This window comes from Ambystoma mexicanum, chromosome 7q (genome assembly GCF_040938575.1).
Source record: "Ambystoma mexicanum isolate Mex_15411 chromosome 7q, UKY_AmexF1_1, whole genome shotgun sequence".
NCBI classification, from domain to species: domain Eukaryota; kingdom Metazoa; phylum Chordata; class Amphibia; order Caudata; family Ambystomatidae; genus Ambystoma; species Ambystoma mexicanum.
In genome coordinates this window covers 701,504,220-701,519,113 of record NC_090941.1, presented here as the reverse complement: position 1 = coordinate 701,519,113, position 14,894 = coordinate 701,504,220, and the positions used below count along the sequence as shown (strand labels likewise).

The following is a 14,894-nucleotide window of genomic DNA, read 5'->3' as shown; positions in this document are numbered from 1 at the left end:
GATGTAGTTCTCGAACTCCCCTGGGTTCGAGAACGGCTAGTGAGAGCGGATCATTGCCGTTGAAGAGAGTGCACTCACCTGGGGGCTCTCTGCAATAAAACTAATTATACTCCTTACAATTGCCTCAAGTGTCATTGAGGAGAACACAACAGGGGGTGACTTCAATGGCAAATGCATGGTAACACCAGGAGAGTTTGATCAGATGGATACTGTTGGTGGACAGAGTTGTGTCCTCTATAAGAGACAACATTGGAATGAAGTGGTCGCAATTTCTGTCGAGATGGGGCTTTAGTCAGACCAATTTGTTGGGTGGGGGGGTTAATGTAAAAGATGAGCCCACATGGTCTAATGCAGTGGCAGCCTCAACGATCGATTACATTTTTGTCAAAAATAGGGAATGGGGTAAGAGTGAAAGAGTTTCAGATAGTGAAAACCAAATTGAGCGACCTCACAATGCTAATGTTGACTCTTTTAGTAAATACCGCTAGGACAGAGGCGAAGTCCATGGGCAGTAGAGACCTGGTGATTTCTGGCTCCAAGAACCGACTGACCCACTACAATCAGAATGTAGAGAGAGTGAATGAGAGGTTGGCTGCCTAGTGGATGGTCTTATCACTGGAGGCCAGGTGGAACATTTCTTTCCCGGACAGCTTCCAGAGAGTGTTAGCTAAACTGGGAAGAGCGAAGTGCAAGGCCCGGTGTCCAGACAGAAGAGCGGTGTGTGCAATCAAAGAGCCTACATTTGACAGGGATGTTGTGGCCAGAAGAGGACTGTTGCGAAAGAACTTAGGATGGCAAGGAAGTGCCAGACTATGACAGAGGAAGGGAAACTACGAGTGAAAAAGGTGTTGACGAGAAAGTACAAACAATGGAGTAGCCAACATAAGATACAGAAATATATTCCAGAACAACCAGGAACTCATGCAATACCTAGTCAAAAAAGATGCATGCTCGATATGGTGGATATTAAATTAAAAAAGTAGACTGCAAATCCCTGCGCAGGTGGGTATTGTGTCTGGTGAGGCATGTGTGAAATTTCTGACACCCAAGTTTAGGGCTAGGGATATAGCCTGGAGCAGAGGGGATCTTCCATCAGGGCAGACCACAGAGTGGGTGCATAATTTGGATAGAGAGCACATAGAACTGGTGATCAATAATCTCAAGAACTCCAGACCTAGTGGTCCGGATGGAGTAACAAATATGATCTTAAAAAACAACACGCCTCTGTTGTCCAACATTCTGTGTAATCTATTCAAGCACATAGCAAGGAGCGGGAAGTGTCCTAACTCATGGCTAAATTCGATTCTGGTTCCCATCTTCAAATCAGGTGACAGGTGTTCCCTGCTGATTTACCGGCCCATCGCCCTGCTGGATACATCTTCCAAGGTCTTTGCCACGATGGTGTTGAGAGACCTGAGAAGCTGGGTGGAGGCCTCAAACCTCTTTCATTCCTTGCAGACAGGGTTTAGGAGGGGAGTAGGCACACTGCAGAGTGGTATGACTATGCATGCCTGTATGTCAGAAGTCGGGGGCAGCGTAGTGTAAAATCTTTATATAGCTGCCATCGACTTATCAGCGGCATTTGATAATGTGGACCTAGCCGTCTTCGGATGAAGTTGTCGAGATGGTGCATAGATCCGGGACTACTGACAAAGATCCAAATGCTCTATACAAGCAATGCCACGAAGGTGAGGTTAAACCTTGCAGGAGAACTCTCTACAGGAATTGCAGTTACAAAGGGGGTGTGACAGGGGTGTGTGGTCGCACCAACCCTCTTTAACTTGTATCTAGCGGACTTGTGAGAGGCTGCCAGGGCATGGGGAAGGTATGCATCAAAGGTGGATGGATCTGAAGTTGGGATGCATCACATATGCCGACAATCTCCTCCTTGTGGACTATACCCCAGCAGGGCTGCAAAGGTGCTTGGCAGGTGCAATTAAATACTTGGCCCAGGATAAGTTATCAACAAATGCGGCTAAATCCTACGTAATGACCTGTAGCAAAGCGAAGAAACAGAAAAGTTATAGCTGGAAGATCAATGACACAGTAGTCGCAAAGGTGGACTGTATTCGATATTTGGGTTTTCCTGTTTCTTTTAAAAACAAACAATAAATACCAGAAATGAAAATAGAAGAAAAAATGGGAGCGTGTCTGTCTCTGGTAAAATCTGTCAGGAATAGACTCTGCGCCTACTGCTTTTACCCTTAATCAAGTTCTACAGGTCAAAAATCTCTGAAACCATTTTCTACGGGTTTGAACTAATGAGGGGCGAGAATAGGAAGTTTTTGACATCTTGGAAGGCAGGGTGTTGAAGCAAGTTCTGGGCCTTCCTCGATCAGTCCCAGTGAGTGCTCTAAGATTGGAGCTGGGCCAATGTCGTGGTGGGCACAAGCGCAGTCTATCCCTCTTCTTCAAGATACTAAAAGCTAAGAAACCACACATCGACTCTTACTTGAATACCATGATGGTAGGGGATTTGAATCCTTTTCTACTTGGATTCAGGAAAAGATGTGAGCTGTTGATGAGTATTTTAGACGTGAGCAGTTCCGACTCTGACGAAATATTGAAAAAGAAGGTGAAAAGGTGGCATCAATTACCTGATATACAGGATTTGGCACGTCTGAAACTGTATAAGGGGCATGAAATTTTAGTATCTCCCTCTAAATGAGGTTATATCGTATCTGAAAAAATGTCCCTCAGCCAAACTGAGAGACAGTTACCTTAAGTTTAGGCTGAACTGCCTGGCAACACTGGAGGTAGTTGGGGCCTTAACTGGGTATCCCTACAGCATTGATCCTGTGCAGACTGTGCGGAACGGTTTTGGAATCATTGGAGCACTTCGTTTTGTCCTGCCCGTTGATGATGAATATGAGGTTACAAACCTTTGAACCCTTCACTAATTCTTCGTCTGCGATTATAGTAAAAGACTTTTGGCACAGACTTATGAGGACCGCAAACTTGACGCTTATGTTAGCCGTGGCGAAATTTTGAGGAGGTGATGTTACAGAGGATCTGGATTTGATAGAAAGACAGTTTTTGATATGAGACTTTTTTAATGAAATGATGTTTTTAAGTTTTTAGAGTGCTGTATGTCGGAATGTCTATAATGTATTTATGAAATTGTGTTATGCAATACCTATTGTGTAATGGTACTTGGTGTACTAAAAACGCAATAATAAATAAAAAATAATAATTTAAAAAAGATATCAATACCTATATATCAGCAACAACTATTGGCTTCTCCAATGCTTGTTTTAGCATCTGTTCACCATTTCGGAAAGGGACCAGCCATATTCAAATTAATCTTGGGTCTGCCACCAAAAGGTTCTGTCCAGTGCAAACTACTGCGGATCCCAACTGCAGGATAAGCAAGCCCTGCCATCTTTTTTCCTGGTGACATAGTAGCCATACTGCACAAATTGGTGACTGCACAAATTGGTGGCAGAACCAAGACTGATTTGCATATGATAGCATGGAAGGCTTCCCAGAGCAATGCCACTGCAACCATCACTGTTTGGTTGTAATTTGTCCCCCAAAGTGTGAGAGTCTGACTGAGACAGGAGTCGTTTTCCTGGCTGCACCTTAGTGATTAATTAGATCAAGCAAGGTTAAGCCATGTCTGGGTGTGTTGTGTTCCTTTTGCAGAAACGATGTGGCCTAGCAATTCATACTGGTCTACTCCCATTTGTTGTAATGGCCTGACCTCTACAACACTATTGATGGCACGGCCAAGACTGATTTTCTAATGGCTGCCCCCCTTCTGTAACGAGAGAACAGGCTAACATAACTATGGTATAGAATGCTGTTCAGAGCAATTCAAGTAGATGTGCCTAATATGAAACCTTCCACAAATTGAATGCTCGTCAGAGTAATCTTTAGTATTAACTTTTCCGTCGATCATTTTAGTGGGTGGAAAGTAGAGTGTCACACAAATAACGTGGCCTGACCAGTTTGTCTTGCTCATATGATGTCCCTGTAATACCACTGTCTGTGATGTCACACGCTCTGACATCACTTTTCGTTACATCACTTGAGCACAAAGTTTCACTCGGAAAGTATTTTCTATTGAAAAAAAACACAGTTTCTTTGAATGATCAATCTCGAGCACTTTACACGATTCCAAAATGATTATGTTGTTCCACTAAAAGTAATTTCCAAGGAACAACTCCGGCGATCTGTGCTTCCCACGTCCAAGGTGCCGCAGAGATGGCTCGAGGCTGAGATCCGCCTTGCCGCAGAGGATTGAAGGTGAGCCGGCCTCCCTCTCTTTGGCGCTGGCCTGCAGTAATAACAGCAGGTAGATGGGCGGGCGCTAGGACCCGGCGAGGCGCCATCGGGAGCACCTTAAACCCAGCCCTATGCCCGTTCCTGCGCCACTCTACGCGCTGCTGTGGGTGGAGGCGGCGAGCCCAGCCTGCTGCTGCTGGAGGAGGAGGCAGCGCGCCACAGACCTCTATCTGCCCACAGTGCACCAGCTCATCTCACCGCTGCTCCTGGGAGAGACTGGCTCTCTTCGACATCCTGCCGCTGCAGCCCCGAGGATCCCATTCTGCTCTGCAGAGGCTGCAACAACACCTGTTCCCAGGCAGCCCGTGTGCATGCTGTGTGCACCATCCTCCTGCCTTCTGACCAGCACCAGGGACACATCCCTGCTGCAGCATCACATCGGGGCCTGAAAAGTTTTTCTTTGCTGAAAAATATTTGCATGTTTTTATGGCAGAGGGATCTGTTTTATCAGCATTAAACCCGCTTTGATTTCTTGCCTCTCTCTCCCGGGTTCATGCTGATGTTTGCAGTCTCCTACAGCGAGAGAAAGCGGCGCGTGCCTTCCTGGAGAAGAGGATGTGTGCATCCTGACGCAGCCTGCCCATCCGTAGAATAAGATTAACAGAAACCCGCCCGTGGGGCGAGAAGTTGCGATGGTCATTTTCACTTTGAACCAAATGGAGGAACTATGGATTTTTGCGCTTGTGGCCTCTGGGTGGGCTGAAGACCTCGCCGCCTGTTAGGAGCCGGGGGTACCTCTCCATTAGGATGTCAGTGCATCCGTGCTCAGCGGTGGTTCTTTAGACTTGCCGCGGTTTGACCTTGAACCCGAACCGGTCCAAAGGGGTGGGCGCCGGAGCATCTGTCATCTATGCATTGGATGGATCCAGGGCAGTGAGTGCAGCTGGGGAGGGCGCGGGCCGCGTTCTACCTCGGCTCTCCCGGGAGCGTTCGCCTCGTCTTTGCTGGCTCCCCCCCTGAGGGCAGGCTCTCTCCGATGGCTCCCCTGGGGGAAGTTGGGAACTATTTCGGTGTGCAGGATGCGGCAGCGGCCTTTGGGAGCGCGCCCGTGCTGCCGATGGACGGTCCCATGCTGCTGAGCGAGCACCTGGTCCAATCCGAGACCGGTGGGCTGCCCCGGGGACCCGGGGTGACCGACCTGGACCACTTAAAGGGCATCCTGCGGCGGAGGCAGCTCTACTGCAGGACGGGCTTTCATCTGGAGATCTTCCCTAACGGCACCATCCAGGGAACCAGGCAAGACCACAATCGATTTGGTATGTGTTTAATAAATTGATTTTTGGGGCGGGTAAGCTTTAAAAAAACGATCTAGTTAGTTATTTTACAATGCAATGTCTGTGCTTTAAACGTAGATAGCATGTGCTTGGTGTATTGCTTGTGTGCAGCCAGTGTCTACCATGTTTTAGTGGTTGAGTGGGGAGTTAAGACGTTGGGTCTATTGGAGTTTCATTGCCATCAGATAAGGGTAGACCGGCCTTATCTGTGGTTAAGAATGCACGTGGAATACATGGTGTTTTTTCCAGGTGACCGGTTGTATTGCTTCGCAGTGTGTGATACCGAGTTGCACAGTAAATGCGATTGCCAATTGCTGCATGTACTCAAATTGCTCTATATACTGTGCACTTTGACAGCCCAGAAAATAACACATGGCAGAGATCTGGGATATGCAATCCTGTCTATCCGCGCGCGCTGCACCCCACGGCAGAGTAGCAGGAAACGCCGAGCTAATTTTAAAAGGCAACCCCGTGCTTCGTGTCTCTGGGAGGCTATTTGTGACTCAGCATGGAGAGCTGCACGATTGTGCCTCCGACGACCCGATTAAGAGGCGACGGCAGGGAAGGGGAATCCAACTGACAGGAGAGAGGCGTGCAGCCCGCGTGAGGCGAATGAGCCAGTCGCCCGTTTAGTTTATTTTCTTGAAAGTGTACTTTTTGGTAAGGGGGTTGGAGAGGGTGTGCACATCCTCTTATGAAACGCACCTGCCAGCACTTGAATTTGGCTTCTCATTTGCTCTCCGTTCTTCGCGTTCATGGCTCTTATTTAACCGATCGGTACCGAGTTCTGCGCTTGCTAAAAGGTGTCGTTTAAAACTGTTTTCTGAATCACGTCTCTAGACCAAATGAATTCTGGCACTTGGCTGCGTTTGAAGTGTTTACGGGTGTAGTCGGGAGACCTCGCCCAGGCCATGGTCAGTGAATAGAACTGTTGCAGTTGACTGTTTTCAGTAAACTTAGTGGTATAAGTTTGCGGGACTGCCAAGGCAGCGTCTCGCTGCTGTTAGCCTTGCCTGAGCCTCCACGTCTTGCACCAGGCATTGGCCCCATAATTGTAAAGTCAGAGATGGTACCGGTTATTTCGTCAAAGGGTACACATATGTTAGTGGTCAATCTTTCTTTTACCCACTGCTGCATAAATACCCATGCCATTAAGAGGGTCCCACAGACTTTTTTCCTTTCCATGCTGGTACTTCTGGATTTTTAGTGTGGGAAACGTATAACTAAGTTTGGGAACACAAAGACTGGACGAGCATGTGGCATGTTGCCATGCATGCCACTGCACCATTTATGTCCTTAAGCTAATTTGCCAAAAATGTCATCTGCCGCACAACCACATGCCTAGACATTACACCCCGAGCAATAGTGACGTTCGAAGACCCACTGGAAGTGCGGAATAATGTCATAGCGCCCTCTGGCGGCTGGGGTCAGCTCCTACTATCGGTTTCTCTAGTATGCTAGGGGCAGTGGCGCCGCCAGGAATCAAATTTAGGAGGGGCACAGAGGGGGCCAAAGACAAAAGTAGGGGGAGAACATGGTCCCTGCTCTTCTTAAGTGGGGGGGGGGCGAAAGGGGGCGGCCTCCCAGCCCCCCCTCCCCAGCGACTCCACTGGCTAGGGGTCCTGTTGTAAACGATAGGCGGAGTGGGCCATAGCAGCAGGTAGGTAATATCCCTCTGTAAAGGGCGTGTGGCAAGTCATCTCTCTTTAACCGTGGGTAGTCCAGCCTTCAGCACAGGTTGCTGCTTCTTGCAAAGGGGTTGTGGTAGGGGAGCTTGGCTAAGTGCCCCACCAGCTTGCTGCGCAATGCTACCCTGGAACCCACCATATCCCCGGGGAGGAGCGCTGCGGCAGCTGGGGTCCTGAGCTCTGTGCATGTTGGGCGTTGGGCTTCTTACACGCTGTGAACGCGCCGCAGTGTGTGTGTGTGTGTGTGGCGCGGTCACCCCCGTTCTATGGTGTGGGGATCCTCATATCACGCGTGATGCATAGGGGAGTCGCGTAGTATACACGCCCTCCCCCTATAGGTTGGGCATGGACCTGTGAAGGCGTGATTGACGTGCGTTGGGTCCTGGGATTCCCTGTGAGTGCATCTCTTTGCTGCTGCAGGTGCGCACACGCAGTGCAGCGACCGCGGACTCTTCAGCTCCGGTTCCCACGCCTTGTAGCCACAGTGCGGTACTGCAGATGGGGGCGGCCGAGCCCGTGGCCCAGGAGATGCCGCTGCTCACGTGCCGACCTCCGGGATAGGCTGCTTATGAGCGCGGCGTACAGATAACGTGCTGGGTCCCTGCTGGCATGGCTGCTGCAGGGCATGAACCACTGGCAGCATTCCCGCGATACTTACGGCATGGTGTACTGGCCGGCTTTTCTAAAAATATATGTGGCTTTTCTAATCATAGGAGAGCGGGCGGTATTTGAACAGTTCAATTATTGTAACGGAACGGATCTTAACGCTTATTGCTGTGTAAAGGCGGAGGATGGCTGCCGGGGAGAGCCGCTAGAGGAAGATTGCCCGGGAGAAGAGGGGGCCCCATGCGGGTGAGTTATAGAGGGAATTCTTCCTTGGTGTTATGATCCCGGCGGAGTCCCGAAGAGAGGGGCTCCGTGGGAGATGCCCAGATACCAGAGGGACACTGCGTTGGACGGGTGCGGTCTAGAGATCCAGCCATGGGCCTGCTAGATTGTGTGAGAGAGTTGCAGAGGGGGCCGGGCCTGTCTCCAGGGTCCGAGGAGCTCAAGAGACGGGGGCTGCTGCGCCTGGGTTTCCAGGTGAATATCTGCTACGCGCTTGTGACTCTTTCCTGGGAATCCTGGCGGTGTCACCTCAGAGCAGCTGCTCTCTCAGGCCCTTCCCTAGCAACACGCAGGACACGGCCGCGCCGCCCCACGGAGGGCTAGCCGCGTGCCCGGCCCCCAGGGCGCCCTGCTCGGCCTTGAAGCCCTCGCTGCGGGCGACAGCAAAACAAATACGGCGGCAGGACACCACCGACCTGCCACAGCAATGGGCACGCAGGAAGTCCAGGTGTGACGAAAACCGCGCCATGAGGAGCATGACGTCGCGGAAACGTTTCCTGTCACGCAGTCAGCCCGACATCGTTAACCTCTTCCCTGAAGCTGCCAAGTCCGTCAGCACAGCCCCACTCCTAGCAGCACCGCAGTGCTGTGCCCTCTTGAATTTAATAGAATCGTCCGTAAAACGTGTGAACGTGTGTTTGCTAGGCAGACTGGGAGCTTCCACAGTTATGCAGATACGCCGGCTGGCGGTAGTGGATGCAGTGAAGGAGATTGCTATGAATTACGTGGCCGCAAGTTATCCAGGGTCCCAGGTTCGAATCCCGAGAGGTTTACTCGGTCTATCATCCTTCTGAGGTCGATGCAATAATGACACCTGACCCCGCCCCCACCTTCTCAGAAGATGATTCCCTTACCCACATCGATACATTGTGTACCCTCTCGCCAGTACAATATTTTTTTTTCTTGTATTCTAGTTTCACCATAAATCCAGGCCGGACTGTAGAGTTTGATCTATTTAAAGCTCTCTGCCGCTTCTGGAAGCTAGTCCCGTCAAATAAAACTAGCCCGGTGCGTTTCACTGTGTTTTAGGAGTGTTCGGGAATGCATTGAGTAAGACCCGCTCTCAGTCGCAGCATCGGAGGCGTGTCTCTGTGCGTGGGGCGTGGGAGTAAAATTGTTAATCTCCACACGTGAATTTCGGGTAGCATTACTGTAAAGGCGGCAGTTTGGAAAACTAGCCATTCTCGCAATACAGTTCTAGTAGCAAAATGATGGAATACAACTTGGAGTATGGCCAGCACCACAAGGGTACCAGGTGGGGGTGGGTAACCCGTACCCCATGGCCGGCAGAGCAGGAAGAAGGCAGGGGCAGTTAGCCCGAAACAACACACACATGGCCCCTTCCCTCTCCCCATTTAGCTTTCATGTCTGTCCCGAGGGCAGCCATGCTGCAGCAGCACAAACCAGAAGAATGAAGGGCAAGGTGTAAACAACACCTTGCCCTTCTTCACAAAGAGGTGCTAAAGCACCTAAAATGGGAGAACCAGGAAGTAGGCAGGGACCAACTGCAGACATGCACTCAGGGTGCAATTGCCATAGGGGCAGGGGGGGAGGGGGCTGCAACACACCTTCCCCCCGCCCCCCGCCACCCCTCACACAGACACAACAAAGACCCAAGGGGCCAGCACTGGGTCCAATATAAGGAGCTGCCTTGGCAGCGGAAAACCAGAAGTCAGTTTGGGTCCCTGCACAGGGACCCAAGCAAAAATTGTGTACGCAGAGTCTCTTCTTTTTCCCAGAACCCGCCCACCCTACAAAATGGGAGAGAAGAAAGAGAAAGAAGACCGGTCACTGTACAGTAGCCATACTGTCGTGGGAGCAGGAAGGCGGCACGGGACAGAGAAGACTTCAGGACCCGGTGCCCAAAAGTACAGCATATTATGGTTACTGTAACTATGATTGTTTGTTATGTCCATAATTTGTGCAATAAAGTTCCACTGCCTTTTATTGCCAACACTTACCCAATGTTTTCGAGTACTACCTGGGGGGTGGAACGCATAAGGGGTTTTACACCCAGGTTGGGTTTTTTCTATTCTGCCTGCTTATGGGTCCATTGGTTATGAGCAGACATTGCTGAACAGCAGAGGGTCGGTAGTCCACTCCTTAGTCCACTCTTTAGTCTCATGTGAAAGGGGATGCGATAATGCACTGCATGGCAAAGTTTCTGCATAGATGGGAGTCATTATCAACAGCAAGATATTAGAACCTTAGGGGAACATGTTAGTTGCAAGGCCACTCTCAGTACTCCCGAAAGGTCATACTAGTTGCCTGCCGGCGGGCAACTTCATAGATCATAACTTTTTGCAGTTCAGAAACTGTTTACGTTATTGTGCATGGCACATATATGTTGGATGCATATAGTGTACTATTTCGCCCCTCCCTTTCAGTTTGGTCCATCATGCTGATCCATATGAATGGAGTGGTCAGTTTATGGATTTGTTTTTAAATATAGCACTACGCTGGTTTACCTGTAACACAATACCTCTAAGATTCTTGTTAACCTCGCTTCCAGTCCTTGCTCACACTATACTCCCAGAGGGCACTTCATCACTTAGCATTAGTGCATTGGGTAATGAATCGTTTAGGCTATACAAACAATGCCACACCATGTGACCTAAGACCATGCACGCAGTGGGATTTATTTTGTATATTATGTTATCCCAATACATGTATACTGCCCCCATCACCATCAGTTAAGAGATAGGAAACTGTGGGGTAGCCAACCCGATTCAGTGGGGGTGAAAACGGTAGGATGCAGGCTTGGTAGTATGTTTGAGGTAATAAGGATATGTGTTTCTTAGCTTAGTTAGCAGTACGTTTGGGAGAAATATTCAAGAATGTTAACCTCTGCTTAAAGCAAAGGCTTTAGTGATGGCCATACCTAAACCAGATGATCCATGGTAATGGATGTGGTTGCGTGATGGACTTGAGATATGTTCAAGCGGGTCCTTATAGTGTCTCAAAGTACCTGAGTCACTCGGAACAGCTGTTATCATTTAACGTATATGTGAGGCCAGCTGCTACACAATCATAACAATGATCTGTTAGAATAGCTACATTTTACGAATGTAGGAGACGGGTGAGGCGTTCTGGCGCAAGGCATTCCAATTTGGCAAGAGGAAAACCACCTCCACGAGGGTTCTTGTTTATAGGTTAATTGAACTTGTATAGCTCAGCACCTTTAATCCCTTTGCTTCTAGGTGCTATGAACGCATAGGTCTAATGCTTGGTAATACATTAGGGAGATCACCTAAAGCATAACATTTGGGATGTTGTGAATCTCTGCAGGGAGGGGAAGTAAAAGGGGGTGGAGAGGCAAGTCGTGAAGAAATTGAAAAGTTAGTCAAGATACCTTGAAGTATTACAGCATGTACTGATAACCTATGCAAAGAACTTTGAAGCAGCGTTATGGGTTCCGATTTTCTTAAACCAAGGATAAGCCGGACTGCAGCATTTTGCATATGCTGGCCATAAGCAAGCTCAGGGATGGCCAAGCCACCCACATCAGAGGAGTGCAAGTCAGTGCAGATAAGCTGGAGGTTGCAGTGTAACTATTGAAACGGATATTAAAGACTGTATTCATCCTGGAGTAAAAATGAAGACTCATCTTCCAGTATTTCCAGCTACTTCGACTTGTCTGTAAAAGGGAGAACCTGACTGAGTGGTGTGATGTGGGGGCAGCAGGTAGGGTTCTGGGATTTTGGAAGAGGTGTTCTGTCTCGTCAGAAGTGCTTACATCTTGGAAGCATTACTTTTAATGCTTCTGTCCCTCATCCACTTGCTGACAGTCATGAGGCCTGTGAGCAGAGAGCTAATGGAGGCCAACAGGCGTAGAGATTGGTAAGGGGGTTAAAATACACCTTTAAAAATAAGCAGGGGACCCCTGAGGCCCAGAAGAGGAGCAATGAAAGGATGTTTCAAACTGCCTGCCACATGGGACATTAAACCCCTTCAGCTCCACAGCGAGGATAGTGATGTATCTGGCTTGAAGGAGAACCTTAACTCGGGTGGATGATAGCACTGGGAAGACAGATAATCTGCTGCCCTGGGGCCCCAGGGTAAATCTGAGCCCAGGATGGAGTCAGGCAGTAAAAGCGACTTCTTTCCCTCACCCCTAATTCATTTGGCATGGATCATGAATGAGTGGTGTCAGTCAAATTTTGAGGTTGTTTGTCCCAGGCCACATATCCCTTTCATCACTTTCTGTCTGCTTCCCTTTCTTGGGTACGATGGGCCAAAGCAGTGTGCCGCACTGTTGATTTGGTTAAACATATGTTCTGTGAGTAGCCATGTAGGTGTTTTAGTAATAGACGTCATTGACTCCAACATTGGCTCCCCATTGCTTGCTCACAGCCTGGTCTAACGGTTTGAATAAGTAGCACTCAAGGAGTTGTATGGGTTATTAAGTGCAGGGAACTGGCCTAAGGAACAGTTGCTGTCCTTGCTACGGTTGAGGGCTAATCTTGAATTTTACATCTTAATCTGCGCAGGTTGTATAGGCCACTTTTAATGATGGTTACAACTGGGAACCAATACACCGTTTTATCCCAAGTCTTTATCCGCCTACGGTTTCAACCTGCAGAGTTTGATGTAGCACTCTCTCTTCATGTTTTCTTACCATAGATCAAGTTAACAAATCTAGGGTTTCAAATAGTGAGGAACAACTTTGTTACGTTTGAACCATTCGGGTGAAATGTTATCCATTTAGTTCTCTATTTTGGTATGGCATTCTTTGTGCCTCTGTTGTATGCAGAGACATCAGTCTATCATCTGGTGGCATTGTGAATCATTATTTCACCCAATTATAGCATGCCGCAAGGTGCTATATGGCTTCTTGTGAGAATTATTTAAAAAAAACTTTATTTAACTTGCTTGACATTACAACAGGGAGCAACGAGCGTTGTCTGAATCATCAGCATCCAACAATGAGAGTACAAATAAGGGTCGCAACATAGGAGCACATAAGCATTACATCATGAAGGTGGGTACCCAAACATTCATGTAGATGTATTAACAGGGACATTAGTCAGGGGACGGTGGACTGTCACCGCCACTCTCATCTGTAGTAGTCAAGGAGTATACATAGGATCGAAAAGGGGCCCAGATGTTGCTGGGTCTACTCCATGCTGGCTGCATGGTGGACCAGCGCTCCTCCACATCCGAGGTTCATGTGACAGCCTGAAGCCACTGGTTGAAGGTGGTGGCGCTAGGGCGTAACCCGAGCAATAATATACAGTGGGTTGTGAGCAACATGCAGAGACCGGCCATCCTCTTGGGGTCACGCCCGGTGCGGAGAAACTCATGAAATAAGCAGGTCATTGAGGTTGGTGTAATAGTACAATCTAGTATTTGAGACATCGCGTCACATACCTCCTCCAAGAATGAAGTGAGTTTAGGACCAACGCATGTGTATATAATCAGTGTTGCCTGTTCTGCATCTCGGGCACTCAGAAGATCGATCGCTTGACATACGATGCAACCTAGCCGGGGTATGATGGAATCTGTGGAGTATTTTAAACTGGATCAGTTTGAACCTAGAGTTAAAGGAGACTTCCTTAGTACGGGCGCACATAGATCCGCATATCTGGTCGGTTATATCTATATCCAGGTCCCTACTCCAAGCATCCAGGAGACTATCCCATGAATGGGTCTTCCTTCCCTGAAGAATGCCATAAAGCCTGGCGACCCTCCCAATGGTTGCCGTGCCCATCATAATCTCAAATAATAGTGAATTATCAGGGTGGATTGCAGGGAATTCTTGCCACCTTCCCTTGAGTGGCCGGCGCAGGTCGGCATAATGTAGCCATTGGGAGGGACATCCTCTTGGGTATTCCGGCAAGTCCTGCCATTCTGTGAAGGAACCCATAGTAAAAACATCACGTATGGTGTCAGAGCCTGTCTCTGGCCAGTGGCGACAGTTGCGCCATCGACGGATGGAGTCTCGGGGAGGCAGTTACACAGGGGGACATCACTGTGAAATGGAGAAGGGGTGTCTACCTGTTTCCAGAGTCTACTCCATGCCGTCATCGTGACTCCAGTGGTATTGGTGGGCTCCAGTTTCAGACCTGGAGAGGGGAGAACCAGAGAATGAACATCCAGGTTACCGGCTGCCAGGTGCTCTATTTTGACATTGGGAGGGGATCTGCCAGGCTCAAACCAGTATGCTGCAACTGGGCTTGAGCAGCAGTCCAGTCGCGCTCAAAATCAGGGGCAGCAAACCCTCCCTGCGCAAAAGGGGTAGCCAACGTGTCTAACTTCAGGCGGACAGCCTCTGAGTGCCACAAAAATGCATTGACTGCCTGGGTTAGTGATTTGAAGAAGTTGCTTCCAGGCCAAAGTGGGACGTTCTGGAATATGTATAGAAGTTGTGGGAGTACAACCACTTTGAGAACTGCTACCCTCCCGGCTAATGTGATCTGCCATTTAGCCCAGCCTTCAGTCTTTTGGGTACGTGAGGGGAGGTAATTTCCATAGTTGTGATCGTATAATGAGGTCTGGTGATGTGTGAGTACTACCCCAAGATATTTCAACTCCGATTGAGACCAGGTAAACCCACCCAGGTCCAGAGGGACTGTGGTGGTGTCTGTCTACGGAAATAGTGTGGATTTAGTGCAGTTATCCTTTAGCCCGGATAACTCGCCAAACAGAACAACGTCTTCTGTTATTGGTGCCAGATTTACCTCACGGGAGCGGATATACAGCAATGCATCATCTGCATAGAGTGAGATGATCTCAGGGTCCCGGGAGAGTCTTATAC

General features: G+C 49.0%; 1 protein-coding gene across 2 annotated transcripts in view; it reads left to right on the top strand.

Moving 5' to 3' along the window:
• The first annotated feature begins 4,381 nt into the window (after nucleotides 1-4,381).
• Nucleotides 4,382-14,894, top strand: part of FGF9 (fibroblast growth factor 9) — a 106,210-nt gene continuing 95,697 nt past the window's right edge. For both annotated transcript variants that reach the window (XM_069639963.1, XM_069639964.1), the window contains exon 1: nucleotides 4,382-5,543. In XM_069639963.1, coding sequence (XP_069496064.1) covers nucleotides 5,264-5,543 — 280 coding nt within the window. In that variant the 5' untranslated portion in view covers nucleotides 4,382-5,263. The remainder of the gene's footprint in view (nucleotides 5,544-14,894) is intronic.